This window comes from Haliaeetus leucocephalus, unplaced genomic scaffold (assembly GCF_000737465.1).
Source record: "Haliaeetus leucocephalus isolate CR32 unplaced genomic scaffold, Haliaeetus_leucocephalus-4.0 Scaffold2, whole genome shotgun sequence".
In the NCBI taxonomy this organism is placed as follows: Eukaryota; Metazoa; Chordata; class Aves; order Accipitriformes; family Accipitridae; genus Haliaeetus; species Haliaeetus leucocephalus.
Window position 1 is genome coordinate 12,081,391 of NW_010972438.1, and position 20,213 is coordinate 12,101,603.

At 40.6% G+C, this 20,213-nt stretch overlaps 2 protein-coding genes across 2 annotated transcripts in view; both read left to right on the forward strand.

Moving 5' to 3' along the window:
- The window catches only part of UROC1 (urocanate hydratase 1), a 43,834-nt gene extending 27,527 nt beyond the window's left edge, over positions 1-16,307 (forward strand). The window contains exons 15-20 of the mRNA XM_010571668.1: positions 2,624-2,694; positions 3,655-3,753; positions 5,493-5,592; positions 8,466-8,547; positions 13,832-13,931; positions 16,003-16,307. Coding sequence (XP_010569970.1) covers positions 2,624-2,694; positions 3,655-3,753; positions 5,493-5,592; positions 8,466-8,547; positions 13,832-13,931; positions 16,003-16,143 — 593 coding nt within the window. The 3' untranslated portion in view covers positions 16,144-16,307. The remainder of the gene's footprint in view (positions 1-2,623; positions 2,695-3,654; positions 3,754-5,492; positions 5,593-8,465; positions 8,548-13,831; positions 13,932-16,002) is intronic.
- A 1,294-nt stretch (positions 16,308-17,601) lies between these two features.
- Positions 17,602-20,213, forward strand: part of ZXDC (ZXD family zinc finger C) — a 15,097-nt gene continuing 12,485 nt past the window's right edge. The window contains exon 1 of the mRNA XM_010573581.1: positions 17,602-17,755. Coding sequence (XP_010571883.1) covers positions 17,602-17,755 — 154 coding nt within the window. The remainder of the gene's footprint in view (positions 17,756-20,213) is intronic.

The following is a 20,213-nucleotide window of genomic DNA, read 5'->3' on the forward strand; positions in this document are numbered from 1 at the left end:
GCTGAAGTCTGTTGCATTCCAAGTCTAAACTTTTAACCTGGCCTTTAGTCCAATGTTAACCATTCTTCTCCTTTTGTGGAGATGAATTTTTGCACTTACACCTCACAAACTGTGCAAAATTCCTATGTGGTTTTATTACCTGCTTCCATTCCTAGGCTACCTGAGCTTTTAAGTTAGCCTTTGCACAAGAGATGCAGCACTGATGATTGGAGTGTAACTTGGATTTACCTCCTCTGTGGTAGTTTGAAGGCTGAGTTGACGCATAACAACAATATAAATCTCCCAAGAGCAAAGGGAGCCAATCTCTGTGTTGAGGAGGACTATTCCTCTGAGTACACAATGCTTTCTAGTGTCTTTTAAACCCTAAATAAGTACAAGGGCCCATGAAATACCAGAAGCAACACAGTAGCTTGCCTGACTTAAAACATATTCCTGTTGGGGTGGGGAGGTGGAGGCAGCAGTTTAGTAAATGAGACACATGGAGAGAGCTGTAAGATTTTTTTCAATTGCAGGAAGTAAGACTAAATAAAAGGGAGGATTCTTCACCTCCCCAGGGATAACAGAAGAAATCCAACTTTGGACACACCACAGTTTAGGACAGAGAATATGACTTATTGGAGCTGGCTGGGAGGGACGGATGTACTGTGCTGAGATATGTCCTTGTAGTCAGTATTCTCACCTGGCTTCTCTTCTGGATATGTTTTATAGAATTAACAGACAGTAAGATCTTTTCTATAAGTCTGTGCCCTGTGAAGTATAAACTGTGGTAAGTACTCTCTGAGATAGGTTATTATAGATATTTAATGAGAGTTTACAGGAGTTACTCTAGAAAACCAAAGAGTGAATGAGTTCCTATCACTTCTATAAGCTAAGTGAATACTACCCATTACTGTCTAGAAGATGCTTCCTTAAAGCTTATGAATGGCAGCACAATCCTACTAGGACATCACTAGCAGACATTTCATCTTTTGCTCCCTGTGAAGCTAAGAGGTGGCATGTTAATCCTCATTGCAGAGTTTAGAAGCTATCACTTGGAGCCAACCCCTAAAGCACTGACAGGTCTTTTTAGGATCATTAAAGCTCTCTGTATGGAAGCCCTGCCTGTGCAGGAATGAGCATATTTGACATTTCCCTTTAACAATGTGTTTAACCTGGTTTAAATATGAGTATCTTCCCTTTTCCTCTTTCCTTTTTTCTAGTTTTACTATGCTTATCTGCTGACATATTCCCTGGTGGAAAGAGTAGTCTAAACATTCTTCTCAGTTACCAGGGACAATTTCAAGTTAGCAGTATGCAAATTTTCCAGTTTGACTGACTTTCAAATATAAGTTATATGTATATTATAATTTGACATGAAAATGGGTGAGAGCTGGAAAGCGATGGGGAACATGCTATCCTGGCATCTGCAGAAATGATTATAACTTGAAGTTCCAATACATGAGCCAGTCACTGTGGCTTAACCTGTTGGCACGTGCCAGCTAAGGCTGGTAGCTGACCATGTCTCTCAGGACAAAGTAATGTGATATAGCTTAGCCCATAGAGAAAGAGCCTACAGGCAGTAACTTCTTCAGCCGCTGTAACCTCATCTGAGCTCACACTCAGCCTGTGTGGAAAGGCATAACTCTAAAAGCCCCCAAAATTAAGTGTAAGACAATGCTTCCGTCCCATTCCATACCCTATCTCCCTTTTGTTACTTGCTACAGATGGTGCCATGCCTTTGGAGGCAGCTGACTGTACTGAGGTCACCATGTATCTGAGTGATACATGCATATTTCACTGTCTTTCACTTCAAATATCTTTATTCTTACTCCTCTTTGGTTTGGCTGATTGAGTTGGAATGGCACAGATATGAAAGGAGAAGATGGAGAATATAAAACCATTATATGAAATTATCTTCTCAGATAAAATTATCTTCTTGGATAACAACGTATAAATCTAAACAAGGTATAGGGTGGATTTGCACGTAAAGTAGCTACTCCATAATAAGTTTTTTCTGTGCAGTTTGTGCTCCATATTAATACAAGGCAACATACCTGAGTTTGTAGGATGACAGACCTCAGGTTTATCTTGGGATAAAAACATTCATGTGTGCCATTTAGTAGAGCAACTGCTGTGCTATAAATCTATATCCCAGCATTGGTGCAACTATCCTCAAGTATGTATTGCCAGCTGCTTCTGAGAATTTCTGCTGGCTGACTCAAAGGAGTTATTTACTACCTGATGCAAGACTGGACTGTAGTACCCAATGTCATGGAGTTTGCTAAAGCTACTAATTTAGCAAAGGCTCAGAAAGGGATTGGCATTTAGTAGACAGCAAGCCAGGTGACCAAAAATGAACAGTACATGTAACCCATATTTCAAGGTTTAATTTAATTTGCTAAAGATCTGAATGGGAGTTATTGTTCCAGCTGTCTCCTGGGCGACATCTCATACCTTCCTCTAAATATATGGTGCCAGTTACTGCATCAGCTGCACAGAGGATTCTATATAGCATTTCCTATATGCGTGCTTGTATCTGAGAGTAGAATTTGACTTCCTAGTGCTGTCAGATGAATTAAATTAAATTCAGAGCATATTGCATTCATTTTCAAAACCTCTTTTCTTGCTTGATTTCTCTTGCAAGTGAGCACATCTGTGAAGCAGCAGTACCATGACAACATCCGCTGGATTCGGGAAGCTGGCAGGCACAGCTTGGTAAGTGCACAACCTCCTTCAGCACATGTGACCTCTCCTGGTCCAGAATGCAGTTTTTGAATGCTGGAGTGAAAAGCAGGAGTGGGCATGAATGAAAACACTGGCCGTAATTCCCATGGCTGATAACTTAAACCTCTCTCCGCAGCAGGGTTTTAGGGTGAGCTGAAACAGTTCTGTCCCTTCACTTCCTCATCTGGAAATGTTCAAATAATCCAGCAATATCTAGTCTTATATGTGGAGTGAAACATGTCAATGATTCACCCTCCACCTCATTTGTAACTACCTTTCTTTCAGACCGCTATTCAAATTGTTCCTCTTGTCATTGCTTTGGCCCAACCTTTTCAGGACTGCAGTTCCCAGTACCCTTTTCAAAACAGATGAGGCCAAAGAACTGCCATCCTTTTGTGTTGTGGGAAGCAGAATGCCAGTGAAGCATCCTTCATTTTTCTTTTAGGGCAGGATCTCCCTGTGAAGCTAACTGGTAACACTGTAGGGCTCATATGTGCTCTTCTGGAAGCCAGATTGGTCTGTGGGGTAAAAGCTGGAGAAGAGCATAGCTGTGCAGGACAGATGTTCTTTGCCATTATTTGTCTCCATATTTCTCTTCCCTTCCAGCCCACCATTGCCAGTTCCAAACCTCTGCTTCTCAGCTGTTGATAAGGGATTTGTTGATAGGGGGATTACAGCCTAGCAATCAGGTTGATTTAAAAAGTGGGATTTATTGGACAGTAGCAGCTGAATACAGAAATACGTCTCACTGATTGTGTGAGTGGAGATAAAACTCAGTTCAAAGAGGGATTTTAATTTCTTTTTTTCTCGAAGCTGGATGTTGACAAAGAAATAATCTGCACTTTCTCCTACAGAAGGGAAGGGGTCACTCCTGTGACTCCATTTATCTGGAGCCCGAAGATAAGCCAGTTGCACAGAGAACCTTATCACTCTGGCATTTTTGTTTTCCAGGTTGTTGGCTCTCAAGCTAGAATCTTGTATTCTGATCAGAGGGGTCGTGTGTCTATAGCTGTGGCTATTAATCGAGCAATTTCTGAAGGAAGGATTAAGGTTTGTCTTTTTTGTCTTGATATGGTCTGGTAATTGTGTTTAATATCTGAGACAGGGGTGGCAGGTGGGAAAGAAGAAAGCTTCAACCAGTAAGAGCAGAAGTGCCTGCTGTTTACATGGGACCAGTATTCTGTTAGCATGTATTAGAGCTCAGTCCTCCTCTGCCTGTCACCAGTATTGCACTACATAATAGAAGAGAGATGAGTTTAGAAACTTTCTGTAATATGCTACGTTTTATTTCACGTTGGGAATCTGCCTTATTTTCTATTTGGGCATCTACAAGCACAACATATCATGCTGTGATTTACTGAAAACACAAGGCAGGGACTGTAACTCCTTAGCAGTGCCCCAAACATTAAAAGTAACAAGACACTGTACCACTCCCCATACCACTCTTACCCTCTATCCCTCACTTTCAGCCATATTATGGCTACAGCCAGCTCTGCAGTCAATTTTCATTTGCATTGCTTATGTGAATGAAGAAAATCATTAGGCTTGACACTGCACCTCTAGTGCATAATGAGTCCTATCTTAGTTGTCTGGGTAAAATCCCACTGACCATATGTGGTGGTCGTAAAAGTACATACTACGGGCAAGATTGGATAGGGATTTTCTAAGTTCTTCATGAGTATTGTAGGTAGATGTAGAATGTGACATCCTGGGGGGACCAAAATCCTGAAGGCACCACTCAGTAATTACACCCATTATTTGCTGTGTGTACAGCAGCATCAGACCAAGACATTGTCATTCATTCATCTCCATCTCTTTTATAGCTGAATTACAATTACCCTTTTTAAAGGGGCAAACTGAAGTAAAACTTAGAATGGATTCCAGCTAGGAACGGTCTGTTTTCTGTTACTCAGAATATGTTTTTTAAAATATTTCAAATGCTGTTGACCTTCTCAGGATTCAAAATGAATGTCACTGCAAGCTAGACTCAAAAAATAAACCTGACCAGACAGAGCACTTACTTGGAGCTATGACTGACAAGGTCAGACTCCCAGGCCCTTCGGATTTTGTTGCGTCCTTTTTTTGTTTCTGCAAATCTCCATTCCTCCTCTTGCAAGCTGGATGCTCATGTCTATTTTCAATGATTTTCTAAGTCACTGCCAGCATAAAACAGAGCCAGCTATTCCAGACCACACCATGCCAAGAATTATTCTTATATAAACCCTGTGCATGGCAAATTACAACGAAGACCTGCAAGCTGGTCTAGATTCATACTGTCAGTTAAATTCCAGATCAAGAATGGACTTGTTTGAGCTGTATGAAATCACTGATATTCATTGCTAACTTATTTTTAGTTTTGACATCTTCCAAAAGAATGAAAAAGTGTAAAACTTCTTACTGTTAGTTTTCATTTTCAACAGCAAACAAGAACTACTTTTGAAAGAAGATTTTTACATACTGAAATGTCTTTGAAATTTCAGCAAAGAAATGTTCAGATGAAATGACCTTACTGCTTCCTCTCTTCTCCCTGCTCTCCTTTGAGGATGCTATTGGCATAAAAATAAGCTCTTGTTCTTAGTTATGAAGGGATGGTGGTTTTCATGAACAGTATGTGAACAACTGTTTTATAAAGAATAACAAGCAGAGAAGGTGTTTCAGGGTGTTTAGGAGAGGCAGCAAAGCTGAGGTTTTAAATTACTTAAGACAGAGTTGAATTCAGCAAATGATGATTCTCAGTAGCATTGACAGTCCATGAAGGATTCCATTTTCTTGTCCTTGGCTTTTTGCAGGCTCCAGTAGTCCTCAGCCGAGATCACCATGATGTGAGTGGGACCGACAGTCCTTATAGAGAAACGTCAAACATTTATGATGGATCAGCCTTTTGCGCAGGTCAGCAGAGCAGCTGAGGCTTGTCTGTCCAGGCAAACAAGGAAATTGCTTTAAAAGAGAAACTGGTTTTTATGCAACATTTAAAAAATGTTTTTGTTTAACCCTTTAATCCTAATTAATCAGATTTCCTGAGAAGCTTGGTGGGATTTAAGTGATACAGACATGAATGTGGAGCTAGTTAAATAGGAGAGGTCCAGAACAATGCTGAAAATTCAATGAAGATGCACCAGATTTACCTGAATGTAAATGGAGAGCGGTCTGTCTCAGAGGACTGTATCTCCTGTTTGATTTTCATTTTGCACCTCACTGTTTCAAAGAGGTGATTTGAGCAGAATTACAGCTGTATTTCCTTGGGATCCACATGATCAAAATCAGGTCTATAATAGTATTTTGCTTAAAGCAAAATGATTCACAGCTGTGATCATTTCATTGCCTGAAGACTCAAGAAAACAGTCTGGAGTTTCTGAAAGAAACTTTTTATTCATAAGGGAACATACTCTGATAGTAAAAGCTTAAGAATGGAAGTCAGGCGTTCTGGATTAGACTCCAAGCCTTGTTGCTCACTTACAGTGTGACTGTGGGCAAATCATGTAGGTTTGCTATACAAAAGGAGCCTTTAATTCTGCACACCTGACCTGAGCTAACCAGACTCTGCTTTTAAGTTTGTGAAATGATGCTTTAGAGAAATAAACCCAAGAAATATCAGATTGAAGACATAAAAAAACGAGTGAAGTACTAAGCAATTTTTAACCTAAATCTTCCTCAATTTTCCATCCATAAAGTGGAAATTATGATAATAGCTTTAGCCCAGTATGTTTCCACATGTCATGAACTGACAGCCACGAAGTGGTGTGAGATTGGAGGATACAAGCTGCTGTAGGAGGAGAAATTATGATAGAGGTAGCTGAGCATATTGAATTACTTCCATTATGGGAATTCATAATAGAACCAAATTATGGCTCAATTTATAGGAGAAAAGTTCCCTGCTATCTTAACTCAATTTCCTGATGAAATGAGGCTTTTAGCTGTGTCTATCAGCCCCACTTCAACACTTTTTGAGTATGTTGGCTAGTTCTAATAGGCCAGATGGATAGATGTCTTGCATAATGTTTGGTTCTGACAAGCTGTGAGAAAACGGTGCAGCTGCAGAGAGAACAGCAATCCAAAGTAACGTCTCCACCACAGGGCTTAGCAACATAAGTAAACCTCAGGCAATGCCCTCAGAAGAGGGCAATAGAAACAAGGCTTGCTAAACCCCATTGCTCATCATGCTGTGTTTTTCTTTGCATTTTATGATTTACATGAACCATTTGCCTTCTCCAAGGGCTTATCTAAAGCCTGTTGACCACTGATTTCACTGGTCTTTGAAGCCAGGCCTAAATCTGTTTTACCAGATGAGCCTCTGGAGGTAATAAAAGAACATCTTAGGTCTTCCTCTCTCCCTTCTTTCCTGTTGTTTTAACATTTGAGCTAGTTCAGGTGAAACTGGCTCCTCTCCAGCGCACAGGAATTTTCCAGAGTGTTTGCCTGTCTCATTTTGCTTTACAAGTAAGTACTTCAGCCTGATCCTTGGCAAACATGGGTCATTGCAGCTCTGTAAAGTGTATTTCAGCACAGACATTTGCACAGTTAGTGACCTTTATCAAAGCCAAGGAGTAGCCCATTATTACATTTTTAGTCCACTTGTCATGCTCTTTGTCCAGCCTCCACTCTTATCATGCTAGTGGCTGAGGACAAAATCTGTACATTTTAGAATATGGGGATTTTGATCTCCCCCATTGCCTCTTGACAGCACTGTAATTATGATAATTGGGTTATTAAAGTGACATAATGCCAGATAAAAGATGCAATAATGGGGCTTTTGACAGGGTTTAACATAGATTAGTGCTCAAGTAAACTAATTTTTCCATCAGACATGTAAAAACTGTGGGCCTGCAAATGTGGCTGGTGGGGATATTGCTGTTTGTCTTTTATTTTTTGCTGTTAAAAGCACAGCAAATGACATATTAAATCTGTCCTGAATTAAATCTGGACAAACATTTTCAGTAAATTTTACCCTGTTATCCTCTGTGTGTACCTCTTTCCACCTCTCTGGGTATATGCGTTAGCACAAATTGTAGTGAATATACAAAATTCTAGTGAACATTTCAGTGGAAATCATGCATTTGACATTAGTCAAATTACATTTGTCTGCTAAATTATTTTCCTTTTAAAAAAAAAACAACAAAAAAACCTCCTATGTGATTTCAGCAGTTATGTTCAGGATAAAATTCCCCCATGTCCAGAGAATTGGGGCCAGTATCACTTTCATCCCAACTTTGTTCCCAAAACACAACTCCATAGCTTTAGACTAGCTTTCTGCACAGGGCTGAATTAACTCTGCAGTCTGATCTGAAAATACTTCAGGCTTCTGAGAACTGCAAGGTGTGTAGTTTTCTAGGTGTCCCCCCCATTTTGAAACCCTCCATATGGATGTGTCCAGCCTGTTCTTCCATGACTAAGGCATCCCAAAAGGGAGGATTGTATTTCTCTCCACCCTGAGAAGGTATCTTCCAGCTGAGGAGTGATAGGTTCTTCAGCTGCTTGAATTGGATCACAAATGCAGAAAGCACAAGAGTCCTCACAAACTACAGTGTGAAATTGGCATTTGCTTCCTCCAGTGTAGGGGCAAAGAGTGGGAGGAAAATCTCTTGCCTGTTCCTCCCAAGAATGAGATGTTCAGTGTATATCTGTGAGAGAAGCTGTGGGCAAACCCTGCCTCCAACACTGCCTTCACACGCCATAATCAAGGTGCCAGTGGAATGAGTGAGCAGCACGACAGAAAGAAATTAATGCAGCATGTCAGATCCATAACACCTTTCCTCTCCTCCTAGACATGGCAGTACAAAACTTCGTAGGAGATGCATTCAGAGGAGCGACCTGGGTTGCATTGCACAATGGTGGTGGAGTTGGCTGGTAAGAACTTATTTATGTTTCTAAAGCTGGACTCTGAATCCCAATACCACTGCTGTGTAGGCGTGTGGGGAGGAGAGATAGGAGGGGAACTGCAGAAAAGATGTGTGTATTACTGGAGTAGTACAATGTCATGATCATGGGAAGGATGGGTTTGGAAACAAGGGCTGAAAGGACATATTGTATGGTAAAGTGTGGTGTTGTATGAGTTTTTTTTTTAATTAATGCCCATATGTCTAGAAAAAGTGTTTTGGACATTGGCCACAGCACAGTTTGAAGAACTTAATTTGCCAAACAAGGACAGTCTGCCATGGTCTTTTTGAACAGATCCTGCTTCCAAAGTTGTCTTCACACATGCACAGCCAGAGTGTCAGTGGATGGATTATGTTTAGGTTTCCCCTTAAGCTGTATTTAAATCTGTGACCTTAGGACCCCAATATAAACGCTCACGTGCTAAAGTGCAGCGAGGGGTTATTGATACAAAACAGCTCAGGTGCCAGCAAACCCCCCAGTCTTTCTCCCCTTGCTCATGCCTGGTAGGATAAAAGGACAGGATTAGACACCTCCTTCACATATGATGCAGAACTAAGAGAAATGCCTAAACTGAGAAGCAGAATGGAAGAAATATATGTGGAGAGGGAAACTGATCTCCTTCATATACCACTAAAAGGTTACTCCGGATTGGCAGAGATGTAGGGAAAATGAGAGCCTGGCCATGCTGCAGAGCCTTAAGTTCTTGTTTGTTGTTTCCAGCATAGTCCAGCAAAGCAGCTCCCATTTACAGTCATGTCTTCATTTGGTGGTGTTACCAGACAAAAGCAGCACAACCCTCTATTAAATACTGTAGTGAACCCTCCTGCTTCCCTGCTCCATCCAGCTCTGGAATATGCCAACAACAGCAAGCCAAAGAACTTGTAGCAGATGTTATCCTCAGAGAGTATATGTTATGTAGTATGTTATCCTCAGATGATACTTAATTGTTACTCATCCAGATGAGCTGAATCTAGAAAATAGCCCTTCAAGTCAGATGGAGAATTCCCTCTTCTGTACTCCAATTCCTTTGATTTCAGTGAAGTAACTACTGAATAGAAGGTACTTGAGAGCAAAACCGAACAATGGGATAAGAAAGCTTTCTGAGGGGTTAGACACAGGGAGCGAAAATTTGCCTTTACTGATTTCACTGATAACAACCACCATGGCCAGGATTTTATTCACAACTTCCATAGCTCTGAATGGAAAATATGTACCAGAATATCTTCTTACTCTGGCCATCTCAGTCTCAGACTCTAGAGATAGCAGCAGACTAGTTCTGTCTGAATTGCCTTAGATGAGTTTAACCTTTTAAAATATCTGCTTATGAAATATAAGCAAAGAAAATCACTTTCCACTACATGTTGTGCAAAATATTTGGAACATTTTTTATGATAATTATAATCATTAGAATTGCTAAAATAATTGCTTAGGTCACAAACATTCTGGGTATTGATGGTGCTTAATTTAAAGGATACAAATGATCATATTCACTATGTCTCTGGTCTCTGTAAGGTCAATCCCTCCTGCTCGTTTCTAGCCCTCTGAGCAATTCAAAGAGAGATTGGCTGAACGGTGAGACTGCTCTTACTTCTGGAAAACCGGCACTGACCACACTGCAATTTCAGTTATATTGTTGTGGTTGTTTAAGTGGAGTTACATCATTAGAAAGAAGCTCCTCCCCAAGGCAGAGCAGAGGTGCTGTCAATTCTGTAATGCATCAGAAAATTAGCATGTGGCTATTCACTGAAATCAAAATATAAATGGAAGAACAGGGTTTGGTTATCCTTTTTGACATTTCCTATGGCTGCTTAGTGGCTTGTCCTTGTGGAACAGTATCTGCTCACCTTGTTCTTGGGAGCAGTCATATAGCCCTCTGTGATTAAATTACTGTGCTTCAGTGAAGAACGAGAAGCCTGAAAATTAGGCCTGTCTCTGCACGAGCCTTAATAAGCCACCATGCTGAGACTCGGATGTGGTAACAATGTCGTGTCATTAGATGCGGTGGTCTGGAGAGCCCCCGAAAGCCACAGCATGACAGGTGGTTCTGCTCGGCTTAACTAATCATGGCACCACCCTGGTGAGTTCAAGTGCTGCACTCTTTTGCCTTCTAAGGAGAAAGAGAGGAATAATTTAAAGGTGGTAAAAGAAGCAAAACAAACCCCCAACCATAACAAACTATTTTCTTTGCCTGGAAGAGATAGATGCCTTTAGGTTTTAGGACCCTGTTTTTCTTTTTCTCTAGAGAGCTAAAAATTCAGCTGACTTTGCTGTAAAGAAATCTCCGTGTGCCTGATAAAATCTTCTTGTCATCAGCTGATTTGGAACTGTGAAAGTGCACATGGAAGCTTATATATAAACAAATATACACATGATTAGAGAAAAATCAAGTTGTCATTGGCAAGTTTCTGTTCAGGGGGTTCAGAAATGGCAATTGCACTGTGTTCAGCTACCAGTACTCCCTGCAGAGGCTGGGCTTGCCTGGAACTGCTGACAGATCTGCCCTGTCTTCCCTACGAGATTAGAGAAGTGCCTTTTTTCTGCTTTGATTTTTCTGTGCTATAGCTTTGTGGGACAAACAGAAAAAGCAGGATTAATATTTATTTAGCTGGAATCTGCATCACATGTGCTGTTTGAGAGACTTAAGATTAACATACTCGACTATAATTACAGCAAATGAATGTTATTCATTTCTTTCTGCCTGTTTATTTGCAGAAGAATGTATATTGGTATGGAGCCTGAGTAACCTGTAGTAACAAAAAGGCAGAAGCAATTTAAGAATCGAACTGCACTGTTGACAGTGTGACATCTTGATTGTGAGAGAGGCCTTGTTTCCTTTGATCACCTTAGAAGGAGACATCTGGAAATTATAGGAGGTAGCTTAGGTCAAAATGCCACATGTTTCTTTAATTACCTGAAAATGTGACCCAATGCTAATGAAGGCAGAGAGCTCCTCTTTAAAAGTGAGAGGGTTTGCTAGAAAATCCATCCTAACAAACATTGGTATTTAATTTGTGAGTGATTTTTAGACAGTAGGACAGATTCTGATGAGTGATTCTGATTTACACTGGAGTAACTCCATGGAAATCAACGGAGAGGCTCTAAATTTATGGCGTGCAAGTGAGATCAGATGTTTACTGTTCATGCCTAAGCTTCAAAGGATGCTCTTTGGGATGCTGGGCACAGAGGGGATCTTTGCCACTGAAAGGACATCATCTTCCTGTATAGAATATCTTTATGAAGCACTGGTCCAGAGGTCTGATTTTCTTATTGTCCGATATTGCCAATAGGCTGTCTTGAGGTGTGCTTATACTGTGATCCCAATTACCTGGCAATGGCATCATTGGTGTTTGTAAGTGTACTCTAGCTTGGTACTTTGACAGTAAAGAACAGTGCTAATTTGGTCTCCATACACAGAAGCAAGCAGAGTATGGTGAAGTAACTGGCCCTGGTCTTGATACAATAACACTTGTAATGATGTCATCCAGTCTGGTCCCCTCTTTTGGAGAAGACAGTAACAACATGAGCTATTCAAAAAGTAGAATTTGCAAGAAATGCAGATGTTTGGATGTTTGTTTTCATCCCAAAATGAGACTAAGAGCAGAACTAACTAAAGATTTCATGCAGTAAAAAGATCCTGGGAATTAAATTCCAGGCTGAAAAGTGTTGACAGTGTCAATCAAAAATAAACATTTTATTTTGAAGAATCAGCTTACAATATTCGAACATCTCAATTGAAACATGACTTTGTTTCAATTTTTCCTGCTGAAGATGAGAAACTGATGCATTCACTGACATTCTGCTGTGAGAACTGTCAGTCTCAAGAAAACTGTGCCTTTCAACAGAAAACGTATTTGAAATAATGATATATATCTAATAATGGTAAAGTGGAGGGTGTTCACAGAATGGTACCATGATGTGAGACCTGGAGCTCTAAGTTCCTCGCTCAGCTATGTGATAGGGTCCTACTTAGCACACAGGTAGTGTGTATAACTAGTGAAAGGGAATTAACATCATGTAAGTACCAACATTATATTGAAAATGAAAAGATGTGAATTCTAGTTTCAGGAAGTAGATCTCAGGTCTGTGAGGCTCGGATGTAGCCTCATTTCACCATTTCCTGAGAAGCTTAAGTTACTGCTGGAAAATACACAGTAAGAAATTATTCCTTCCTGAACCGGAAGACACCTAACTCCTGCCTGATTCATGGATATGTCTGATGTTATTATACATACATTTTGTGAATTTATTCATTATATTAACTATAAAACACAGAGGACAAAGTCCTGCCTCCGGAGTCTCCATTAGTAGTCTCTCATACCATGTGTTGTTGTATGATACGCCCCATCTCTCAGGTATTGCTGATGCTGAGTTATAATGCCAGAACTCTCATAGATTTACAGCAATGGATAATTATTCAACTGCATTCACCACTATTCACCATATGCAACGAAACAGGAGCTTGACCAGGCCAGACTCTGAAGTCAGACAAGATGTTTTGCTCTACGTGTTTCCCCTGTCCTTTTAAAAGCAGACTGGTATTCCTCCCAAGTATAATCTGTTAGTTTTACCATATTTCTGTTGTTCTTCTGCCAATAAGTCTGCTTCCTGAAAAGTTGGCACTGATGTCTTTAAACATCGATGTATCTCACGCAAAATGAATGACTGTTTTTGAAATGATCGAGGCAGATGTGCATTAAGTGGTGGTTAACGCTTTTTTAATAAAATACTTATGCTCTCTCATTTGTCCTGAGAGAATATAAATAGATTCATCTGCTTCAATAAGTACACAGTCCTCCTCACGATCCTATCTATATGGCAGGCTCCAGTGTAGCAAAGACAAACAGCCTAACCTTTAAAAATACCCAGAGATTGGTAACTCTTCAGACAGTCAGAAGTGCTAATCTTTCTTTATTTGTTTCTAGAGTCAGTACAGACTGCAGCCTTCAGGAGATGCACCACAAGCTTAGTTTTTGGCACTCCTGCTTGGAGGAGATATTGACTGCTAGCTGGGCATTACAAGAAAGATGGAATAGGTTTGCTGCAGGTCAAGAAACTAGGCCTTTGCCCTGCTAAATTCCCCTTTTTTTTTTTTTTTAATGCAAGTATAAAGGTGACTGATAGTGTCTCTTATTCAGCACCATTTCTATGTTTTCATCCTTCTTCCTGCAGTGCAACTGAACAAATTAACTCCTATGAATTTTGTGGGATTGCTTTGAATTATTTTGATTTAATTCTCTTACATTTATATTTTTAGGGGTGAAGTGATCAATGGGGGATTTGGCCTGGTTTTGGATGGGTCCAAGGAGGCTGAAGAACGGGCTAAGATGATGCTCAGCTGGGATGTTTCCAATGGAGTAAGAAAAAACTCATGATATATGTTCACTTTAATATTTTCCTGCCTATGTTTACTTAGGTATTTGGGTTCCAGTGCTCCTATTTTTTTTTTAACTGAATGGGGAGTATTAGCACTCAGGCAAGAGTTTTTTGAGTCTGGCTTTTTGTAACCCAGAAATAGTCCTATGGGCCTAGTGACTCATTCTATTCACTGCTTCTAATACGGGTGTCTATGAGCCTGATTCCACTAAAGTCAATGAGTTGTTTTGCTTGGTTGGTTTTTTTTTTTCTCCAACCAACTTTAAAGGACTTTAAGTCAGTAGAAGAGGCTGAATAATTCTTGGGTAAGGAACTTACTGTAAAGTGTCAGGACCACCCCTTCTGACTTTACAACATAACACAGCCCAATCATTTCCACATATCTCAGTGTGTGTTTTGTTATTTTTTGAGCAGAAAGGGAAGCATGCTTACTATAATTTTGTTAGACATGTTGGTGGTGTTATTTGCCTACATAATACAATTGAGAACTATATGAACTTTAGTCTTGTCTATTCCTAACTTCTAGATCTAGGTGTCTTGAAAGGCTTGTCATTTAAGTGCCAGCTCATCCAGCCCTTGCTGCCATTAGAATTTTTAAATTCCATTAGTGTCCAAATAGATCCTGTCTGGGTTTAAGACTAGGATCCCATCTCTGAAGTGGCAGAGAGATTTTGATTCAATACTTGCAGGGAACCAAATCAACAGGACATAGTGATGCACAGTCCAATTAAAGGACAAGACCTGTTGTGTTTCAGTCACGTAACCTCACAAGGACCTGACATATTGAGGGAGTTCCTTGCCAATGCTGACATGGTCTGTTCTGTTTTACTTCTCAAGAGAATTGCAGAATTCCTTCTTGCCTTACACCTAAACATTTTTTTTTTTTTCTCCCCATAAGACCTGGCATGACTGGAGGGTAGAAGAGGACAAGGAACAATTTTCCCTGTCCCAGGTCTGAAATAACACCATAGTAAACGATTAAGGAAGAAGGAGGAGGACAATTATATTAATTTGTATATTAAGAGTAATGAAGACAAACCCTTAACAAGAACTGTGTATCGGAGACAGCCTATTAAAAACCCAATAAATCTTTTGCTGCTCTGATTTATTGCAAGCAAAAGCCCCACTCCTCCACACACATGTGGAAAAAGGACAATCTGAGAATGCTACCCATATTATATACAAGACTGGAAAGAAACTGGAATGTACCCTTGAAAATATACTGCCAGGAATAATCATAGGTGAGTGGCAGGGAAATTGAGTTGTTGACTTGACAGGTCATTTCTAGCTGTTATTGGTATGATCCTGGAAATTTATTAACCTTATATTAATCATATGCTTAAATATTTTGCTAAATTGGAATCTAAGTATTTTCTTTCTTGAACACTTTTGAGTCTAAATATTTCAGACACTGATTTGCAATTTGTAATAGAGATTTGTAAGGCATTGAATAGAAGGAAGAACTTATTTCCTTTGTGCCAAATCTTGATTTTTTTTTCATCTGGGGAATCTTGCTTGTACACAGATCAAAACACAGAGTGGAAGAGGGGTTTACCAGTTCCCTGGCTCTCCGTAGAGTTTCATCCTTACTTGCTGGCAGAGAATTTGGCTCCTTGATTTCATAGTTTGAAAATGCATTGAATGACGTTTTCCTTTTTAAATATTTATCCCATTACAAAAGCATCGACTGCTTAGATGATACTGTTCTCTAAAGCAAGTCCTAGTTTTACAGAGTGGGGATGGAGTGCACAATTATTTTTAGTGAGAGAATTTTGTAAAGTTTATAGCGTACCTGGCTGTACCAATGTTATCTGTCCAATGTTATGTTTCTGCATGAAAATGTACCAAGTCTATCCAAATACTACTCATAAAAATGAAGTAGGTATTACAAAAATTACTTCTAAAATCAGTAAGGAAACTAGAAACTAGCAGAGGGTTGAAAGATATTCTTGTCATGAAATTGAGTGCCGATGTTTGAGCAAATATTGTGTAAGATGGATGTGGCAAGAGAAATGCAAGATTTTTACACCCATTGATTTTCTGGTCTGACAGGTTGCCAGACGCTGCTGGTCGGGTAATGACTATGCTTATGAAATGATCTGCCAAACAATGAAAGAGAATGCCGCATTGAAGGTGACTCTCCCTCACAAGGTGGTAGATGAGAACATCTTGGAGCAAGCCGTGAAACATTAGTGGTATTCCAAGCGCAGTGTTGTCCTTGCAGAAACATTTGAAGTTGCTTCCTTGATATCCTATTTTGCTCTCTGGCCAAATGATAAAAGCCTTGCAAATGTCTCTTCCATGTGAGTTCTTTTTTTCCCCTTTAACTTGTTAATGGGGCAAACCTGTATCTATCTGTGACAGGTCCACTGATGTCAGGAACAGTCTTTTCACTAACATATTTGGAACAATGTTTGCAATAAGAAACTATGCATTGTAAGGAAAGGAACTGGAATTTTGTCCCTGAAAATTGAATGAAGAAAAGAAAATCCACTTATTCCTGATAATTCATAAATTAAGGAAACTCTTAGGTCTAGTAGATTAAATGTGGAATGTGGAATGGAAATTGGAACTTTTCATTCTAATTCAGAGTCTGCTGCTATGAGCAAAAAGCCATGAAATCCACTAGCCAAACATGTGGGTGTATAAACAAACTTATTCTTCAGCTGGCAGAGGATGTACTGATATCACATGTGCTAGACTCAAGCTTTTCTATATTGCTATAAAAGCATTTGGTGACTGCAATAGAAGCACCAGATAAACTGTAACTGGTTAAGCGCAGCTACCCTGCATATGTTTTTCTCTGAAATTTTCACCCAAGATTTTCACCACAAGCAGGAACAGAATGCAGTGCCAGGTAAGTGGGCGGAAAAGCCTGAGAACAGTAAGTACTAGACCATTTCCAAACATCTTACAGCAAGGCTAGGAAAATATGGAACAACTCATGATAAATTAGTGTGAGCCAAATTCTGCATCAGTCTGAGATGGTGCCATTCTGCTGAATCTGATGTTGTGTGCACTTTGCTGCCTCACAATGATGAGTTTGCTCTTCTGTAGAAGCCCATTGCACTTGAGCAGCTTCTAAATGGATGGAAACCTCCAGAAAATCTAGATCCTTAGTGCTGGTTGCTGCTTTTTAGTGAAAAAACATGGGCTACTCAGCCATTTGGATGCGAGTGGTGCAATTAGCAAAGCACTGTAACAAAATGATCATGCAGACTTTCCTCCTGAAATAAAACACAACTGATGAGAAACAAACTAAAGCACCAATCACAAGACAGTGTGGGCTTCCTTTGCACAGAAGTTGATTATAAAGTAAAATAGAGATTGAAAGGTCTTCTTGGTCTCCCTTCTTCCCAGAAAGAGTTAGGAAGGCAGAGAACCCAGTGTGCCTAGATGCAAATGAAAGAATGCATATTTTGCACCTGAACCTACTATTACATTTGTGTTAACAGTAACTCACTGAAGTCTTTTGTTCTAATCAGCTGTGATGCTGAATCAAAAATTGAGGCTTACTTTGAAGCCCCTATATGCATACATATTGACAGATACATACATATATATTTTTACAGAAATATATTTTACATACACATCTCTATATATGTGTGCGTGTACAAAAATAATTCTTAGCTATCATGTCTCATGCTAAGCATGGCCCTTGCATATGGGCCTCATTCAGACACGAACACTGAGCATCAGCAGTCCATGCCCCAGTGTGCACGGAGTGACAAGCCAGATCAAGTCCAGTTCCCTATCTCCTTGGCACTGTATGCGTTACCCCTTGGAACGGAAAGGGGTTACACAGGTAAACCTGCTTTGGCTGCTGCAGATGAGGTGTGATGAGCTGCAGTCCTCAGGACTATGGGGTCTCAAGAAACTATAGAACTGTTAGACCCTTGCGGTACTTGCCAGGTGAGCGTACTCTGCAACTCTGTATTGCCTCTGGTGCCAAGTAAAGGAAACCATTTATTTTGAATCACAAATCAGTTCTTTACTCTGTTCACATACTGTGTATGTCTCCAGATGAATAGTGAGAGTCTGGCATCTGCTTGTAACTGAACCTTCTGTGAAGTGCAATCTGCAGTTGATCGGGATTGCTTTGTATTATGGAAAAAAACGCCCACATTGCCAAGTTATACGATTGAGATGTGAGTAGTTGTCAGCCAGATTTGACAGCCTTTGCTTTGACATATGTTATGCATTACCTATTATTAATAACCACACTGGACTGCATCCAAAGTTAGTATCTTGGTATTGTACAAAACCGCTCTAGTCTTCATAGCCCAAAAGCACTAGGGTACTGTTTTGTCAAGAGGAACAACAAGAAAATACACTGGCTTTTCTGTACTAAGGAATGTTGAGCTGCTCCATAGGTTCATCTCAATTCTGAACTGAAAACCCACCAAAGACAAAATGTTGAAGAAGTGTTTATTACGAATTCTTTACCTTTGTATTGCTTAATACTGGGGTACCTGCCAGCATGCTCACTTTCACATCCCAGACAAAAACATAGCCTTATTTTCATCCTTATAGCTCTATTGACCAGAGGACATAGCCTTGCAACCCGTGTTTCATGCCACTCAAGTCCCTGGGAGTTTATAACTGTGGCCTACCTGTAGGGAGACATAGAACCTGAACGTATGAAGGCTATACAAGAGCTACTAGTTGAAATTCAGATTATAAAGTCTCTATTAATGAGATAGCATGGGTAAGGCAAAATGGGTTACAGAAAGGCAGTGAACTGATGAGCAGTTGGTCATATTTATGACTATTCACTGCTGATTATTTTAATTATGTAGTAAATAGTTATGTGTATACATTTAAATCTACTTTGGTCTTTTAACTGCATATAATCTCAAGCATTTAACAAATCTGAACTGAGGTTTACGGGAAGGCACAGGGAAACAGTAACCTGTTACAGCCTGGGATGAAATAGCAGGTGGTTTCCAGCGTACAGAAACCATAAACAAGCCCAGTGTGAAGACTCCTCTTCTGAGCCTCATTTTATCTGTTCTCGTTTGCAGAGAAGCTGGGACTGTGAATAAGCTATTGTTCTGTGGGCATGCTGATGTCATTTTGAGGTAGCTGACCTCACTGCTGGACAAACCCAATACAAGCAGAGCCGTCTTCAAGCTATCTGTCCATAGGCATTGCATCAGATCAGATCCAGACAGGGAATGCAGAGGCTGTGAATTACTGAAGTCTCAAGCTTGCCACAGGCTGAAGCATCCTTCCTATGAATCTTAGTACCTGAATGTTTTCCTCAAAACACAAGACACTTGTCCTGAAAAGCTTGTGCCTGGTTGCAGGTAGAGGCAAGAGCTTGGTGATGAGGGATAATTCATGCAGTACACTCATGTGTCTGTAACTACAGTGGTTTTTAAAGGTATAAAGCTTGTGACGTGAGAGCTCTTAGCTCTCCTAGTTAGGGTCTTGCTGGATCTCTCCAGGCTGTGGCAAACATTATGGAATTTGTGGCTTGATATTTTTTTTTTTCTTCTTCTTCAGGTTTGATATCCTTCAACTAGGGATGCACCTACGTGTTAAGCGATAAACTGAGCAAACCTTTCTTTTCCTAGGAACGTGAAGGAAAGTACTGCACAGACCTCCATAGGGAGATCAGGATGGCTAGGGGCAGCCAAGGACAGGAATGACCCCGCACCCAGCGACAGCAGTGGGGTAAGGGGATTTCAGAGGGGGCCAAGCTCAAGCACCCAGGGACTTCAGACTCTGCACAGGTGGCTGTGAAGGTGCACGGTGGAGCTCTGGGCGTACCTACAGCTCTATGGCAAGAAGTACCAGCTTCCCTGGAGCTGAATGTGCCTGGCCAGCGGTCTCCCATCCTCGCTGTTGGAGGTTTGATGCTAAATTGCTCAGCGGAAAGGGGAAATCATTTGCCGGGTGGAAGGATCACAGCACCACCTCCTGGGACTGCAGGAGGGAGCTCGTGTCACTTCCATGGCAAATACAGGATCATTTTCCCTTTTCTTTAAGTATTGGAGTGCCAGAAGCCTGCTAAACATTCTCCCAAAGACAGCTTTGCCCGAGAATGAAAAAAAAAAAAAAAAAAAAAAAAGCAACTGTTTTACGCATAGGCTGAATTTGCAGGGTGGTTTTGCCTGGGTTCAACCGCCTTCAGGCTCCGCACGTCATCTGACAGCCTCTTTCCCACCCTCAATCTTCCTTGTCAGCGTTTGTCCCTTTTCCCTCCCTCCTTTGCAGGGTGCTCCCCCCGCACAGCACCGCAGCACTCCCCACCGCCC